General features: G+C 48.0%; 1 protein-coding gene across 6 annotated transcripts in view; it reads left to right on the forward strand.

The window, feature by feature from the left end:
* Nucleotides 1-17869, forward strand: part of LOC129469504 (sedoheptulokinase) — a 51247-nt gene that overhangs the window by 31693 nt on the left and 1685 nt on the right. For 3 of the 6 annotated variants that reach the window (XR_010118315.1, XR_008653052.2, XR_008653054.2), the window contains one exon: nucleotides 937-2589. Coding sequence is in view for 1 of the 6 variants with exons in the window: in XM_055256180.2 (XP_055112155.1) it covers nucleotides 937-1349 (413 nt within the window). In the remaining 5 variants the exon portion in view is untranslated. Of the gene's footprint in view, nucleotides 1-936; nucleotides 3017-6059; nucleotides 6802-17869 lie in introns of those variants that run through there. The other 3 variants (XR_010118314.1, XR_008653053.2, XM_055256180.2) reach the window with 3 other exon arrangements.

The following is a 17869-nucleotide window of genomic DNA, read 5'->3' on the forward strand; positions in this document are numbered from 1 at the left end:
GCAGGAGAATCGCTGGAACCCGGGAAGCAGAGGTTATAGTGAGCCGATAGGATATGTGCCACTGCACTCCAGCCTGGGAGACACAGTGAGTCTCAGGAAAACAAAAACAAAAACAAAACGCAGAGCTAACGTGGTGTCAGGGAGAAAAGTCCGACCGGGATTCTGGCTTGACACCGAAAAGCAAGTTGTAGGATGGTCAACTCATCCTTCTTCCTTGGATTTCAGGTGCCCTGTGCACATAACAAGGGTGGCCCAGACAGTGATCCGTCCTGGATCCTGTGATTTCTGATGCTGCTAACGACCCTAATGACATCCATGATGATAGTTCTGTTTGTTTGTTTCAGATGGAGTCTTGCTCTTGTTGCCCAGGCTGGAGTGCAGTGGTGCAAGCTCCACTCACTGCAACCTCTGCCTCCCAAGTTCAAGTTATTCTCCTGCCTCAGCCTCCTGAGTAGCTGGGATTACAGGTGCCTGCCACCACGCCTGGCTAATTTTTGTACTTTTAGTAGAGACAGGGTTTCACCATGTTGGTCAGGCTGGTCTTGAACTCCTGACCTCAGGTGATCTGCATGCCTTGGCCTCCCAAAGTGCTGGGATTAAAGGCGTGAGCCACCACGCCCAGCCAATGATAGTTATTTATCAGTATATGCACTTGGTCCCCTTGGTTAAGAAGCCTGTGTTAGGGTTAGGGCTTACAGCAGCACTTATGAGACCTCACCCTGCTGTCTGGCTGGGGTCTGCACTGAGACAGCAGGCAGGGATCCAGGGCAGAGTATAGCTAGCCTGGCTTTAGGAGTCCCTGAGCCCAGAACCACCAGCTGCAGCGGGAGGAGAAGCAGCAAGTAGCGCTGTTCCCACCTGTGGGAATTCTGTACCATCTCAGCCTGCATTGAGGGGGACACATGAGCTCACACAGATTTTCTCTGTCTCTGGCAGGCCTGGAGGTTGAAGAATCCACTGTGTATTCACGCATGATCCAGGCAGCTGTGCGGCAGAGAGATACCCACCTGACCATCACCCCAACAGTGCTGGGGGAGAGGCACCTGCCAGACCAACTGGCCTCAGTAACCAGAATCTCCTCCTCTGACCTCTCCCTGGGGCACGTGACCCGGGCTCTGTGCCGAGGCATTGTTCAGAACCTGCACTCCATGCTTCCGATTCAGCAGCTCCAGGAGTGGGGCGTGGAGAGGGTGATGGGCAGTGGGAGTGCGCTGTCCAGGAATGAGGTGCTGAAGCAGGAGGTGCAGAGGGCTTTCCCGTTGCCCGTGTCCTTTGGGCAGGATGTGGATGCAGCTGTCGGGGCAGCTCTGGTCATGCTCCGGAGACACCTCAACCAGAAGGAATCTTAGACAGCAAACTCTTTTGCCAAACGACTGCTGTGAATTTTACCTGATTAACATTCCTGACACCATCTGTGGGTCATCCTTTCCCTGGACCATTCAGTGGACAGCTTTTAAGCAGTGCTTGTTGTGAGGTCCCATCTCGGCCAAGAACTTACCTTCAGAACACACTCTAATGATGCAGCCAGGAGCTGTCAGCCAGATCCCAAATGAGTGCCTTCCGAAATTGACCCACCTGGGAGCTATTTACAAATGTCCATGTGGGAGAGAGAGAGCCTGAGAGCACAGTAGCCCAGACTTGTGGTCAGCAGGCTCATCTGTGGTTCACCTGTAGACAGAGAGCAGATCAATGTGTACTTCAGACACCAGAAAGTCTGGTGGATTTGGTCCCAAGTGGGAAAAGAGACCTGCCCCATGCCCAGCTTTTGATTATTGTTTTTAGAGACCTGAAGCCCACACTCGGGTCATATGGACTTCTGGAAAAGTTCTTCTCTCCTGGACTGAAACATGTGACCAGAGGCCCCTTTACTAGTCTCATCCTTCCCTGGCCGCAGATGCTTAGCTGGGGCACGGATTGACCCAAGTGCGATGCAGCAGGCTGGCTCAGAGGACGATGCGGGGCTGTGTACCAGCCTTCTTGCTGCGTGTACTCAGCCTCAGGAGAGCTTGCTGCTCCCGGGCCGCCCAGGTCTTCACGGCACAACCGCCTGGAAGGCAGGTTGCAGAGAAGGAGAGGCGGATGGCATGAGCAGCAAGGGGGACCGATGCCGTGCGTCTCACACCACTCCAGAACCTGACAAGGCACCAGCAGGACCCCTTGCTAGGAGCATGTCTGTGCAGCCGTGTTTTTGCCCCTGCACGTCCCAGAAGCCCTCATGGGAAGGGATGCAGCCAGGCAGACTCCTGCCAGATGGGGCAGGTAATTTATCCAAAGAGAACTCTGTATCCCATAGACCTAGGCTCTCCTTTTGCTTGGCGTGGGCTTTGCTGGCCCACTGTGTGTTCCTGGCTCAGCAGAAACATCCATTTGAGTCAGCATCCCTGTAGGGATCCCAGAGCGTCGTAAGCCTTCCTGTGATTGGTAGGGATGGCTGTGGGGTGGCTTCCACGAGGGGGCCGCCATCGCCGCGTCTACTCCCAGACTCCCAAAGGAGCCCAGGCTCGAGCAGGCCTGGCCCAGAGGCACCCCGGAAACCATGAGTTTGGGAAGCAGTCGTATTCTCTCTCTCTCTCTCAGTATCCACGACAGGTATGAAACATATTGTCTTTTTATAAATGTCATTTTACAAATTATGTGATTATCTGGAAGCTCTGAGATGAGAGCAAATGCCTGATCATGTTGGCCAAATGTCAGATACTAAAGCCCATTCTTGGCCGGGCGTGGTGGCTCCCGCCTGTAATCCCAGCACTTTGGGAAGCCAAGGCGGGTGAATCACCTGAGGTCAGGAGTTCAAGACCAGCCTGGCCAACATGGGGAAACCCTGTCTCTACTAAAAATACAGGCCGGGCGTGGTGGTGCATGCCTGTATTCCCAGGTACTCAGGAGGCTGAGGCAGGAAAATCACTTGAACCCGGGAGGCAGAGGCTGCAGTGAGCCGAGATCGCACCATTGCACTCCAGCCTGGGTGACAGAGCAAGACTCTGTCTCATAAATAAATAAATAACTACAAAGCCCATTCTTCCAGAGTCTTGTACCTTAAATAAAACACACACCTCTCTGCTTTAGGAAGACTGTGCAATGGCACAGCCACAGAGCTTGGTTCGGGAGGTTGAAGTGCTCTGGGGAGCATTTGTAGATCGTCCTCAGAAAAGCCTTGCCCTGATGTTCTACCAGACAAACGCCTGCCCATCACCCAGGAAAGCTGTCCACAGTAGTCCCCCCTTATCCACGGTGTCTCTCTCCATGGGTTCAGTTATCCACGGTCAACCACGGTCTGACAATATTAAGTGGAAAATTCTTCAAACAGTTCCCAAGTTTTCCGTTGTGCGTTGTTCTGAGCGGTGTGATGGAGAGTCTCTGCCGTGCCATCTGGGGTGCAAACCATCCCTGTGTCCCCCGCGTCCAGGCCATAGATGCTCCCCGCCAGTCAGTCACTTGGTCATCAGATCGCCCGTCCTGGTATCACAGTGCTTGTGTTCAGATCAGTCTTTTTTTACTTCATAAGGGCCCCAAAGCACCAGAGTAGTGATGCTGGTGGTGATGCTGGCTGTTCGGATATGCCAAAGAGAAACCGTAAGGTGCTTCCTTTAAGTGAAAAGATGGGAAGAAAACAGTCATATGCTGAATCTTCTATCTGTGAAGTTGTAAAGAAAAAGAAATTCATGGCCGGGCACAGTGGCTCACGCCTGTAATCCCAGCACTTTGGGAGGCCGAGGAGGGCGGATCACGAGGTCAGGAGATCGAGATCATCCTGGCTAACACGGTGAAACCCCGTCTCTACTAAAAATACAAAAAATTAACCGGGCGTGTTGGCGGGCGCCTGTAGTCCCAGTTACTCGGGAGGCTGAGGCAGGAGAATGACGTGAACCCGGGAGGTGAAGCTTGCAGTGAGCTGAGATCGCGCCACTGCACTCCAGCCTGGGGGACAGAGACAGACTCCCTCTCAAAAAAAAAAGAAAAAAAAAGGGAAGGAAATTCTGTCACAGGCTACAACACGGATGAACCTTGAGGAAATTATGCTAAGTGAAAGAAGCCAGTCACAAAAAGACAAATACTGTCTGATTCGTGACCAGAGGACTCCCAGAATAGTTAAATTCATAAAGACAGGAAGTTGAATGGTGGTCGTTAGGGGTTTGGGGTCGGGAAGGGGAGTTGGCGTTTAATGGGTGCAGGGTTTCAGTTTGGGGTGATGAAAAAGTTCTGTGCATGGATGATGCTGATGGTTGTACAATAATGTGAATGTGTTCAATGCCAGTGAACAGTACAGTTAAAAATGGTTGATATGATGTGGGGTGCGGTGGCTCACGCCTGTAATCCCAGCATTTTGGGAGGCTGAGGTGAGTAGATCACGAGGTCAGGAGTTCAAGATCAACCTGGCCAAGATGGTGAAACCGCGTGTCTACTAAAAATACAAAAATCAGCTGGGTGTGGTGGCTCGTGCCTGTAATCCCAGCTACTCGGGAGGCTGAAGCAGGAGAATTGCTTGAACCTGGAGGCAGAGGCTGCAGTGAGCCGAGATCATACCATTGCACTCCAGCCTGGGCAACAGAATGAGACTCTGTCTCAAAAATAAAAAAAAAAAAATTTCATAAAGACAGAAAGTTGAATGGTGGTCGTCAGGGGGTTGGGGTCGGGAAGGGGAGTTAGTGTTTAATGGGTGCAGGGTTTCAGTTTGGGATGAAAAAGTTCTGTGATGGATGATGCTGATGGTTGTACAACAATGTGAATGTACTCAGTGCCACTGAACTGTACCATTGACAATGGTTAATATGGTAAATTTTGTTATATATATTTTGCCACAATTTATTATAATATGTAAATATATATTTTGAGACAGAGTTTCGCTCTTGTTGCCCAGGCTAGAGTGCAATGGCATGATCTCAGCCCACTGCAACCTCCACCTCCTGGGTTCAAGCGATTCTCCTGCCTCAGCCTCCCAAATAGCTGGGACTACAGGTGCCCACAACCACGCCTGGCTAATTTGGTATTTTTAGTAGAGATGGGATTTCACCATGTTGGTCAGGCCTGGTCTCAAACTCCTGACCTCAGGTGATCCGCCTGCCTCGGCCTCCCAAAGTGCTGGGGTTACAGGCAGGAGCCACCACGCCCAGCCTTTTGCCACAATTTATAAACAAGAATGAATTCTAACGTTCATATTAATTGAAGCTAACATGACACACATAGCATAAACAGGTGTCTAAGTGGCCAGGTGCGGTGGCTCACACCTATAATCCCAGCACTTTGGGAGGCCGAGGCAGATGGATCACTTGAGGTCAGGAGTTTGAGAGCAGGCCTGACCAACATGGTGAAACCCGGCCTCTACTAAAAACACAAAAATTAGCCAGGCGTCATGGCATGTGCCTGTAATCCCAGCTACTTGGGAGGCTGAGGCAGGAGAATTGCTTGAACCTGGGAGGCAGAGGTTGCAGTGAGCCAAGATTGCGCCATTGCACTCCAGTCTGGGAGACAGAGCGAGACTCCATCTCAAAAAAAAAAAAAAAAAAGTGACTAAGTGAGGGGTATGGTGGGGTGTGGCATGGTGGGACGGGCCTGGCTTATATGCCTAGACCAACACTGCGGACTGGGCAATTATCTAATTATCGGTTGTCTAATTGCCCAGCATCACACATTTCTCACCTGTAAAATGGGTGACAGTCTCTGCCCTCCCACTGCCCAGGGTTGCTTCCCGGCCTGCGAGAGCAGGTTTGGGAAAGCTCTTTGTCAACTGTTGTGCAGAACTGATGGGGTGGCCACACTTCAGTGCCTTGACTCAGGGGTCAGAGCTTTCAAGCGACCCCAGGCAGGGCTACGAGGGCCCCTCGGGCAGTGGCTGCTCATTCCAGGCTGGGCCGGCCCCATAGCTTGTTGGCGTCCCGCGGGCAGCTGCTGTGATGGTTTTTGCAGGGCATTTGGGCCGCAGCCTGGATGCATACCTAGACCTCGCTGTTCTTCTCAGCCAGGGTCTGGGAGAGAATGAAACCTATCGTTCTAGTTATCTGCTGTATGCGACTCTCTCCTGTGCGTTTCTCTCTTGTGGGTCTTCTCTCCTGTGCATTTAGGGTGGTACGAAGGGAAGTGAGAAAATAGGCACTGGTGGCCGGGCGCGGTGGCTCACACCTGGAATCCCAGCGCTTTGGGAGGCCGAGGCAGGTGGATGACGAGGTCAGGAGTTCAAGACCGGCCTGGCCAACATGGCGAAACCCCGACTCTACTAAAAATACAGCAATTAGCTGGGCGCAATGGCAGGTGCCTGCAATTGCAGCTGTTTGGGAGGCTGAGGCAGGAGAATCGCTTAAACCTGGGAGGCGGAGGTTGCAGTGAGCTGAGATCGCGCCATTGCACTCCAGCCTGGGCGACAGAGTGAGACTCCATCTCAAGAAAAAAAAGGAAACAGACACTCATAGTTATCTGTGTTTTGTGGTTCCCTGAGGAACCCCCAGTTGAGAAGAAAGGCTGGGACCTGGCTGACCCAGAAGACTTTCTCGACGCAAACGCCTACTCCAGTTTTGGGGACCAGGAACGAGAGGCCTAGGAGAGTTGGGGACTAGTTCAAGGTTGCTCTGACTCTCAAAACAAGTCCCTAATGCCAGGCCAGGACTGCGTGGCGAGCGGCACGACCCTCCATTCCTTCTTTATTTTGAAAACGGAACAGTTACAGGACGCTAGTTTTGATGTCGCTGGCTGCGAATGTGCATTTGTGGAGCCGTTTCCCAGACCTCCGGGCTCAGGAGCCACAGGTTTGGGAGGCCGAGCAGCACCCTCCTTCCCTGAGAGCTGAGGTTGCAGCTCTGGCTGGCTCTGGTAAGTGCTCTGCAGCCCTGGCATGGCTGGAGGAGGGGCAGCGGCTAAGTGGTTTCTGAAAAAGGGCAAAAATGATGGGAAAAGCTTTGGGATCCTCTGGGAATCAGAGCCGCAGCAAAGGCAGCTGCTTGCATCGCTGGAAGCGTTTTTTCCTTGAGTGCCGAAGGGCACCCACAGCCCACTCCTGCCAGTGCAGGGCAGCTGCTGCCAGGCCGGGCCTGGGACCCCACGGAGGCAGGGAGACCACTCTTCTCCCACACGAGCCCAGCTCTCCCTTCGAGTAGCAACCGCCTTCGAGCTCACGAGCACCCGTGGGCCTGGGGTGTGCCTGCGTCTAGCTGGTAAGTCCCTTTCTTTGTTTGATGGCCAATGCGGACGTTAGCTTTTAGGCTGGCATAGTGAGTGGCCAAAAGCTGGGCCCTGCCACTTTCCAGCTGTGCGACTGTGGGCAGGTCCACTCGCCTCTCTGTGCCCCAGTTACCTCATCTGAAAACGGGGGGTAGTAACAGTGGCTGCCTCAAAGGTGGTCGTGAGGCTGAAGCGAACTTGTGGTGCCCTCAGCCTGGCTCCTGGGAAGCACCTGGGAGGTGAGAGCGGAGGCTGTTGTTATCGGGGTTTGTTCTTCTTGCTCCTGCACCAGCCGTCCTCGGGGGAGGAGGCTGCAGCTGCTGCTGAGGTTGCTGGTGTGTGGCCGGAGGTTTTCAGCGCGTCGCCCTCTCTGTGGAGCGGCCGAGCGCAGGGCCGGGAAGCAGGCACGCTGGGTCCTTGTGCTGCTGTCCTATCTCTTTGTTCTTCACCCCTGGGTTGGGAAGCCCGCAGTCTACTGCCTCCCTTTGAGAGAAGGGGCTATTGAGAATAATCTGGCTGGGTCCTGGGCCAGCGTCTCCCAGCTTCCAGAAAGTCCCCAGTGGCGAGCGGGAGGTGCTCCCAAGAACTTGGATGGATGGATGGATGGATGGATGCTTTGGGCAGAGAGGGGAGCAGGGGAGCCACACCCCAGGTTGTCCCACCTGCACTGGGGAGAGAAGGGATCCTTCCCCCAGAGGGTGGGCAGTATCTGTTCTGGCTTTAGAGTTGAGAAAGACTCAGATCATACCAGGTATCTGTGGGCAAAATCGATTTTTTTAGGATTGTCCTTTAGTCCACATTGATGAGTTTGTGAATCTTGTGTAAACCACAATCACCATCTCCATCACACAGCCAACACTCGTTTGCCTAAATCACGGTAGAAGTTGCCCTGATCACTGTAGAATGTTTTGCGGTGACAGGTGCATCACCACGGGCTCAGGTGCAGGGTACACTCCGGGCCTGGCAGTGGAGGGCTGTCCTGACCCTCTTCTCCGGCCCAGCCCAGGGCACATGACCCCTCGGTTCCTGTCCCACCCCGTTCCCTGGAAGAAGCTTGGTTTCCAGTAGGGAATCAGGTGCAGAGTGTGCAGTATAGACTCAGCGTTTGTCGACTGACTGAATGATAGCACAATCCAGGCTGCTTCCTGTTGGCTGGGTTTGGTTGGACTGGGACCGGTCAGAGGAAGAGGCAATGCCGCTGACAACGTTGCTGAAAGGTTCACGGGAGGCTCTGGCTGACAGGTGCTCTCTTGCTGGGCTGCCTAACAAGCAGCCCCTATTCTTATTCTTAGCTTCTTCTTGGAAACCACAGACATCCCCGGGACAGCCAGACGTGGGTATGGCCTGGGTCTTACTCACACTGCATTTCGGGGTTCCTGAGCTGCTTGTTTGAGCGGGAGGTGCTTCAGGTTCAGGTCTTACGCCTAGCCCTGAGGGTGAGAGGGCCTATTCTGATTGGCCCCCAGGCCCTGCTGTGGAGTCTGGGTCTGAGTTGAACAGCTGAGAACGAGCCCCAGACCTCCATCATGGTGGTGGAGCATTGCAGATGCCCTGGAGCCAGCCTGCCTGGGGTCAAGTCCTGGTTCCGTCTCTGACTGTGTGACCTCGGGGACGTGCCATAACTGCTCTCTGTGACCTCGGGGACGTGCCATAACTGCTCTGACTGTGTGACCTCGGGGACGTGCCATAACTGCTCTGTGTGACCTCAGGGACATGCCATAACTGCTCTGACTGTGTGACCTCGGGGACGTGCCATAACTGCTCTGTGCCTCGGTCTCCTCATCGGTGAACTATTTCCCTCTTAGGGATGTTGTGGGAATTCAGTGGGTGAAGGAATGCGAGTCCTGAGAACCGTGTTTGCTTTGTGCACATGCTCAGACGCATCAATGTTTCTGATTCTCATTCACTTCTGGTGACTTTTAAGCGCTGTCAGGCTGTCCCCACTGTGAACAGTCCTTGACAGGGTGTTATCTTCAGAAAGCAAAGACTAGCACCCGGCCCCCCAGGCTTCCAAAGCTACTCATGGCTTCCCACTGTCCAGGCAACCATGTTGGCTTTCAGTTCCTTGGAGCTAAGGCCAAAAAAGGTTTAGAAATAGAAACTAACATGGCATGCTCTGAAAATAGGCACCAGATCAATCTGGCTGTGCTAGAAAGTCCAACATCATCATTATCATCTTCCTCATCATCATCATCATGGTAGTGACGTCCTTATCACCTGTGTAAGGTTCACTATGTGCCAGACATTGCCCTAAGCCCTGGTGAAATCCTAATATGGGCTGTAGTTTCATTAAGAGTATTGTGGCTGGGCGCGGTGGCTCACGCCTGTAATCCCAGCACTTTAGGAAGCCTAGGTGGGCGGATCACGAGGTCAGGAGATCGAGACCACCCTGGCTAACACGGTGAAACCCTATCTCTAATAAAAATAAAATTAGCCGGGCATGGTGTCACGCAACTGTGCTTCAAGCTACTTGAGAGGCTAAGGCAGGAGAATCCCTTGAACCCAGGAGGCAGAGGTTGCAGTGAGCTGAGAGAGCCACTGCACTCCAGCCTGGGCGACAGAGCAAGACTGTCTCAAAAAAGAAAAAAAGAGTATTGTACCAATGTCAATTTCCTGGTTTGATTGTCGCACTATGGTTGTATAAGAAGTTCTCGGGGGTGGCTGGGCGCGGTGGCTCACGCCTGTAATCTCAGCACTTTGGGAAGCCGAGGAGGGTGGATCACGAGGTCAGGAGATCGAGACCATCCTGGCTAACACGATGAAACCCCGTCTCTACTAAAAATACAAAAAAATTAGCCAGGCGTGGTGGCAGGCGCCTGTAGTCCCAGCTACTCAGAGAGGCTGAGGCAGAAGAATGGCGTGAACCCGGGAGGCGGAGCTTGCAGTGAGCCGAGATGGCGCCACTGCACTCCAGCTTGGGTGACAGAGTGAGACTCCGTCTCAAAAAAAAAAATAAAAAAAAATAAAAAGTCAGGAAACAACAGATGCTGTAGAGGCTGTGGAGAAATAGGAACACTTTTACACTGTTGGTGGGAATGCAAACTAGTTCAACCATTGCGGAAGACAGTATGGCGATTCCTCAAAGATCCAGAAGCAGAAATACCATTTGACCCAGGGATCCCATTACTGAGTATACACCCAAAGGAATGTAAATCATTCTCCTATAAAGACACATGCACACATGTTTATTGCAGCACTGTTTACAATAGCAAAGACATGGAACCAACCCAAATGCCCATCAATGAAAGACTGGATAAAGAAAATATGGTATATCTACACCATGGAATCTATACAGCCATAGAAAGGAATGAGATCATGCCCTTTGCAGGAACATGGATGAAGCTAGAAGCCATCTTCCTCAGCAAACTAACAGAGGAACAGAAAACCAAACACCACATGTTGTCACTCATAAGTGGAGTTGAACATTGAGAACATATGGACACAGAGAGGGGAACAACAAACACCAGGGCCTGTTGGGGGGTAGGGGGTGAGGGGAGGGAACTTAGAGGATGGATCAATAGGTGCAGCAAAACACCATGGCACACGTATACCTATGTAACAAACCTGCATGTTCTGTACCCATATCCCGCCCCCCTTTTCTTGGAAGAAATAAAAAAATAAGAGGGCTCTATCCATCATGGCTGTTGGCTGTCAAATTATTTTGAGTGAATAGAAACCCATGGTTCCACCTGGAGAACAGAAGGTATAAATCCCTCCTGTCCACCACACAGGATTTTCACGAGGAGGCAATGAGAGAATGGAAAGGAAAGAGCTGACGTTGTTACTATCATTATTACCGATAAGCCTAATTCATAGGTATATGCAGTTCTTCATTCCTTTGAGTTATTTCATAAGGATGGCTGTTCTCAACTTGAACGCCAAGTCTTGAATGCTTGTCTTGATGGGTTGTGGAACTTGCAACCGATTTGTTAATAAGTGAAATACTGCATTTGGTGAATTATTTACTTAATTCAGATGATTCCCAGAATAACTTCCTTCACTGGGATGTATCTTTTTTTTTTTTTTTTTTTTTTTTTTTTGAGACGGAGTCTCGCTCTGTCGCCCAGGCTGGAGTGCAGTGGCGCAATCTCGGCTCACTGCAAGCTCCTCCTCTCGGGTTCACGCCATTCTCCTGCCTCAGCCTCTCCGAGTAGCTGGGACTACAGGCGCCCGCCACCACGCCCGGCTAATTTTTTTTTTGTATTTTTAGTAGAGACGGGGCACTGGGATGTATCTTGTTGAGTGGCAACCAAACAGGGATTGTACGTGATTCCCATCCTAGCTTAATAGGCGTTAGTCCAAAACCCAGGAATGTGCCATCCGTGGGGATGTTTTGGGTGGATGGGTAGAAAAAGGGTGGAAACCCTTGTCATAGGATATATTTCTGGGAAGGAGATGCCTAGGTCAATAGGTTTCAACATTTTTATGGTTCTTGATACTGTGAAAAATTACCTCCCCAAAGGATTCCATCAATGTGTTCAGCCTTTGAGATTGTATGCTACACTGTTTACAAAGCTCTTTCAGTCATGTTGGTTATTGTTTTGTAGGTTTGGTGAGTGTGGTATCCCGGTTTAACAGGTAGGGAGATTGAGACTTGGAGACAGACGGAATGACATGGGAAGTTCACAATCCTTTTTCCTGGCTGGAGGATCCAGGTTCTCTGAAGCTTAGTTAGTCTAGTATCAAGAACGACCATTTTTCTCACTGCACCAGCACCCCCTCTGACAGTAACAGCAAAGTTCTGCAGCAAGGATTCAGTCCAACTCAAAAAATGTATCTCACCTACTATGTGTGAAGATTTAGAACCAATTCAACAACAATTGAACATGAAGGATGGGCAATTACAGATGATACAAATATAAGAATTTCTTCCACTTAAGATGGTGGTAGGAGGGGAGAAGGACGTGCATATTTATAAAGTTCCGTGCACTTTACATACATGTCTGATTTAATGTTTATAGCAACCCTTGTTACTGTCCAGCTGTTCTCTTTCATTGGTTTTGTTTTATTTTTTAAAACTATCATATTTTGTTATTTCAAAACCATCATACTTCTTTTTTTTTTTTTATGTATATCTACTTTTATTATACTTTAGGGTTTTAGGGTACATGTGCACAATGTGCAGGTTTGTTACATATGTATCCATGTGCCATGTTGATTTCCTGCACCCATTAACTCGTCATTTAGCATTAGGTGTATCTCCTAATGCTGTCCCTCCCCCCTGCCCCCACCCCACAACAGTCCCCGGAGCGTGATGTTCCCCTTCCTGTGTCCATGAGTTCTCATTGTTCAATTCCCACCTATGAGTGAGAACATGCGGTGTTTGGTTTTTTGTCCTTGCGATAGTTTACTGAGAATAATGTTTTCCAATTTCATCCATGTCCCTACAAAGGGCATGAACTCATCATTTTTTATGGCTGCATAGTATTCCATGGTGTATATGTGCCACATTTTCTTAATCCAGTCTATCGTTGTTGGACATTTGGGTTGGTTCCAACCCTTTGCTATTGTGAATAGTGCCGCAATAAACATACGTGTGCATGCGTCTTTATAGCAGAATGATTTATAGTCCTTTGGGTATATACCCAGTAATGGGATGGCTGGGTCAAATGGTATTTCTAGTTCTAGATCCCTGAGGAATCGCCACACTGACTTCCACAATGGTTGAACTAGTTTACAGTCCCACCAACAGTGTAAAAGTGTTCCTATTTCTCCACATCCTCTCCAGCACCTGTTGTTTCCTGATTTTTTAATGATGGCCATTCTAACTGGTGTGAGATGGTATCTCACTGTGGTTTTGATTTGCATTTCTCTGATGGCCAGTGATGAGGAGCATTTCTTCATGTGTTTTTTGGCTGCATCAATGTCTTCTTTTGAGAAGTGTCTGTTCATGTCCTCTGCCCACTTTTTGATGGGGTTGTTTGTTTTTTTCTTGTAAATTTGTTTGAGTTCATTGTAGATTCTGGATATTAGCCCTTTGTCAGATGAGTAGGTTGCAAAAATTTTCTCCCATTGTGTAGGTTGCCTGTTCACTCTGATGATAGTTTCTTTTGCTGTGCAGAAGCTCTTTAGTTTAATGAGATCCCATTTGTTGATTTTGGCTTTTGTTGCCATTGCTTTTGGTGTTTTAGACATGAAGTCCTTGCCCACGCCTATGTCCTGAATGGTATTGCCTAGGTTTTGTTGTAGGATTTTAATGGTTTTAGGTCTAACATATAAGTCTTTAATCCATCTTGAATTAATTTTTGTATAAGGTGTAAGGAAGGGATCCAGTTGCAGCTTTCTACATATGGCTAGCCAGTTTTCCCAGCACCATTTATTAAATAGGGAATCCTTTCCCCATTTCTTGTTTTTGTCAGGTTTGTCAAAGATCAGATAGTTGTAGCTATGCGGCATCATTTCTGAGGGCTCTGTTCTGTTCCATTGATCTATGTCTCTGTTGTGGTACCAGTACCATGCTGTTTTGGTTACTGTAGCCTTGTAGTAGAGTTTAAAGTCAGGTAGCGTGATGCCTCCAGCTTTGTTCTTTTGGCTTAGGATTGACTTGGCGATGCGGGCTCTTTTTTGGTTCCATATGAACTTTAAAGTAGTTTTTTCCAATTCTGTGAAGAAAGTCATTGGTAGCTTGATGGGGATGGCATTGAATCTATAAATTACCTTGGGCAGTATGGCCATTTTCACGATATTGATTCTTCCAACCCATGAGCATGGAATGTTCTTCCATTTGTTTGTATCCTCTTTTATTTCATTGAGCAGTGGTTTGTAGTTCTCCTTGAAGAGGTCCTTCACATCCCTTGTAAGTTGGATTCCTAGGTATTTTATTCTCTTTGAAGCAATTGTGAATGGGAGTTCACTCATGATTTGGCTCTCTGTTTGTCTGTTATTGGTGTACAAGAATGCTTGTGATTTTTGTACATTAATTTTGTATCCTGAGACTTTGCTGAAGTTGCTAATCAGCTTAAGGAGATTTTGGGCTGAGACAATGGGGTTTTCTAGATATACAATCATGTCATCTGCAAACAGGGACAATTTGACTTCCTCTTTTCCTAATTGAATACCCTTTATTTCCTTCTCCTGCCTGATTGCTCTGGCCAGAACTTCCAGCACTATGTTGAATAGGAGCGGTGAGAGAGGGCATCCCTGTCTTGTGCCAGTTTTCAGAGGGAATGCTTCCAGTTTTTGCCCATTCAGTATGATATTGGCTGTGGGTTTGTTGTAGATAGCTCTTATTATTTTGAGATACGTCCCATCAATACCTAATTTATTGAGAGTTTTTAGCATGAAGGGTTGTTGAATTTTGTCAAAGGCCTTTTCTGCATCTATTGAGATAATCATGTGGTTTTTGTCATTGGTTCTGTTTATGTGATGGATTACATTTATTGATTTGCGTATGTTGAACCAGCCTTGCATCCCAGGGATGAAGCCCACTTGATCATGGTGGATAAGCTTTTTGATGTGCTGCTGGATTTGGTTTGCCAGTATTTTATTGAGGATTTTTGCATCAATGTTCATCAAGGATATTGGTCTGAAATTCTCTTTTTTGGTTATGTCTCTGCCAGGTTTTGGTATCAGGACGATGCTGGCTTCGTAAAATGTGTTAGGGAGGATTCCCTCTTTTTCTATCGATTGGAATAGTTTCACAAGGAATGGTACCAGTTCCTCCTTGTACCTCTGGTAGAATTCAGCTGTGAATCCATCAGGTCCTGGACTCTTTTTGGTTGGTAAGCTATTGATTATTGCCACAATTTCAGAACCTGTTATTGGTCTATTCAGAGATTCAACTTCTTCCTGGTTTAGTCTTGGGAGGGTGTATTTGTCGAGGAATTTATCCATTTCTTCTAGATTTTCTAGTTTATTTGCATAGAGGTGTTTGTAGTATTCTCCGATGGTAGATTGTATTTCTGTGGGATCGGTGGTGATATCCCCTTTTTCGTTTTTTATTGCATCTATTTGATTCTTCTCTCTTTTCTTCTTTATTAGTCTTGCTAGCGGTCCATCAATTTTGTTGATCTTTTCAAAAAACCAGCTCCTGGATTCATTAATTTTTTGAAGGGTTTTTTGTGTCTCTATTTCCTTCAGTTCTGCTCTGATTTTAGTTATTTCTAGCCTTCTGCTAGCTTTTGAATGTGTTTGCTCTTGCTTTTCTAGTTCTTTTAATTGTGATGTTAGGGTGTCAATTTTGGATCTTTCCTGCTTTCTCTTGTGGGCATTTAGTGCTATAAATTTCCCTCTACACACTGCTTTGAACGTGTCCCAGAGATTCTGGTATGTTGTGTCTTTGTTCTTGTTGGTTTCAAAGAACATCTTTATTTCTGCCTTCATTTCATTATGTACCCAATAGTCATTCAGGAGCAGGTTGTTCAGTTTCCATGTAGTTGAGCGGTTTTGACTGAGTTTCTTAATCCTGAGTTCTAGTTTGATTGCACTGTGGTCTGAGAGACAGTTTGTTATAATCTCTGTTCTTTTACATTTGCTGAGAAGAGCTTTACTTGCAACTATGTGGTCAATTTTGGAATAGGTGTGGTGTGGTGCTGAAAAAAATGTATATTCTGTTGATTTGGGGTGGAGAGTTCTGTAGATGTCTATTAGGTCCACTTTATGTAGAGCTGAGTTCAATTCCTGGATATCCTTGTTAACTTTCTGTCTCGTTGATCTGTCTAATGCTGACAGTGGGGTGTTAAAATCTCCCATTATTATTGTGTGGGAGTTTAAGTCCCTTTGTAGGTCACTGAGGACTTGCTTTATGAATCTGGGTGCTCCTGTGTTGGGTGCATATATATTTAGGATAGTTAGCTCTTCTTGTTGAATTGATCCCTTTACCATTATGTAATGGCCTTCTTTGTCTCTTTTGATCTTTGTTGGTTTAAAGTCTATTTTATCAGAGACTAGGATTGCAACCCCTGCCTTTTTTTGTTTTCCAGTTGCTTGATAGATCTTCCTCCATCCCTTTATTTTGAGTCTATGTGTATCTCTGCACGTGAGATGGGTTTCCTGAATACAGCACACTGATGGGTCCTGACTCCTTATCCAGTTTGCCAGTCTGTGTCTTTTGATTGGAGCATTTAGCCCATTTACATTTAACGTGAATATTGTTATGTGTGAATCTGATCCTGTCATTATGATGTTAGTTGGTTATTTTGCTCGTTAGTTGCTATAGTTTCTTCCTAGCCTCGATGGTCTTTACAATTTGGCATGTTTTTGCAGGGGCTGGTACCGGTTGTTCCTTTCCATGTTTAGTGCTTCCTTCAGGAGCTCTTTTAGGGCAGGCCTGGTGGTGACAAAATCACTCAGCGTTTGCTTGTCTGTAAAGTATTTTATTTCTCCTTCACTTATGAAGCTTAGTTTGGCAGGATAGGAAATTCTGGGTTGAAAATTCTTTTCTTTAAGAATGTTGAATATCGGCCCCCACTCTCTTCTGGCTTGTAGAGTTTCTGCTGAGAGATCAGCTGTTAGTCTGATGGGCTTCCCTTTGTGGGTAACCCGACCTTTCTCTCTGGCTGCCCTTAACATTTTTTCCTTCATTTCAACTTTGGTGAATCTGACAATTATGTGTCTTGGAGTTGCCCTTCTCGAGGAGTATCTTTGTGGCGTTCTCTGTATTTCCTGAATCTGAATGCTGGCCTGCCTTGCTAGATTGGGGAAGTTCTCCTGGATAATATCTTGCAGAGTGTTTTCCAACTTGGTTCCATGCTCCCCATCATTTTCAGGTACACCAATCAGACGTAGGTTTGGTCTTTTCACATAGTCCCAAATTTCTTGGAGGCTTTGTTCATTTCTTTTTATTCTTTTTTCTCTAAACTTCCCTTCTCTCTTCATTTCATTCATTTCATCTTCTATCAGCGATACCCTTTCTTCCAGTTGATCGCATCTGCTACTGAGGCTTCTGCATTCTTCGCGTAGTTCTCGAAACTTGGCTTTCAGCTCCATCATCTCCTTTAAGCCCTTCTCTCCATTGGTTATTCTAGTTATCCATTCTTCTAATTTTTTTTCAAAGTTTTTAACTTCTTTGCTATTGTTTTGAATTTCCTCTCGTAGCTCAGAGTAGTTTGATCGTCTGAAGCCTTCTTCTCTCAACTCATCAAAGTCATCCTCCATCCAGCTTTGTTCCGTTGCTGGTGAGGAACTGCGTTCCTTTGGAGGAGGAGAGGTGCTCTGTTTTTTAGAGTTTCCAGTTTTTTTGGTCTGTTTTTTCCCCATCTTTGTGGTTTTGTCTACTTTTTGTCTTCGATGATGGTGATGTACAGATGGGTTTTTGGTGTGGATGTCCTTTCCGTTTGTTAATTTTCCTTCTACCAGACAAGACCCTCAGCTGCAGGTCTGTTGGAGTTTACTAGAGGTCCACTCCAGACCCTGTTTGGCTGGGTGTCAGCACCGGTGGCTGCAGAACAGCGGATTTTCGTGAGACCACAAATTCAGCTGTCTGATAGTTCCTCTGAAAGTTTTGTCTCAGAGGAGTACCCGGTTGAATGAGGTGTCAGTCTGTCCCTACTGGGGGGGTGCCTCCCAGTTAGGCTGCTCAGGGGTGAGGGACCCACTTTAGGAGGCAGTCTGTCCGTTCTCAGATCTCCAGCTGCGTGCTGGGAGAACCACTACTCTCTTCAAAGCTGTCAGTCAGACAGGGACATTTAAGGCTGTGGAGGTTCTCGCTGAGTTTTTGGTTGTCTGTGCCCTGCCCCCAGAGGTGGAGCCTACAGAGGCAGGCAGGCCTCCTTGAGCTGTG

The sequence above is a fragment of the Symphalangus syndactylus genome, chromosome 20 (assembly GCF_028878055.3).
Source record: "Symphalangus syndactylus isolate Jambi chromosome 20, NHGRI_mSymSyn1-v2.1_pri, whole genome shotgun sequence".
NCBI lineage: Eukaryota > Metazoa > Chordata > Mammalia > Primates > Hylobatidae > Symphalangus > Symphalangus syndactylus.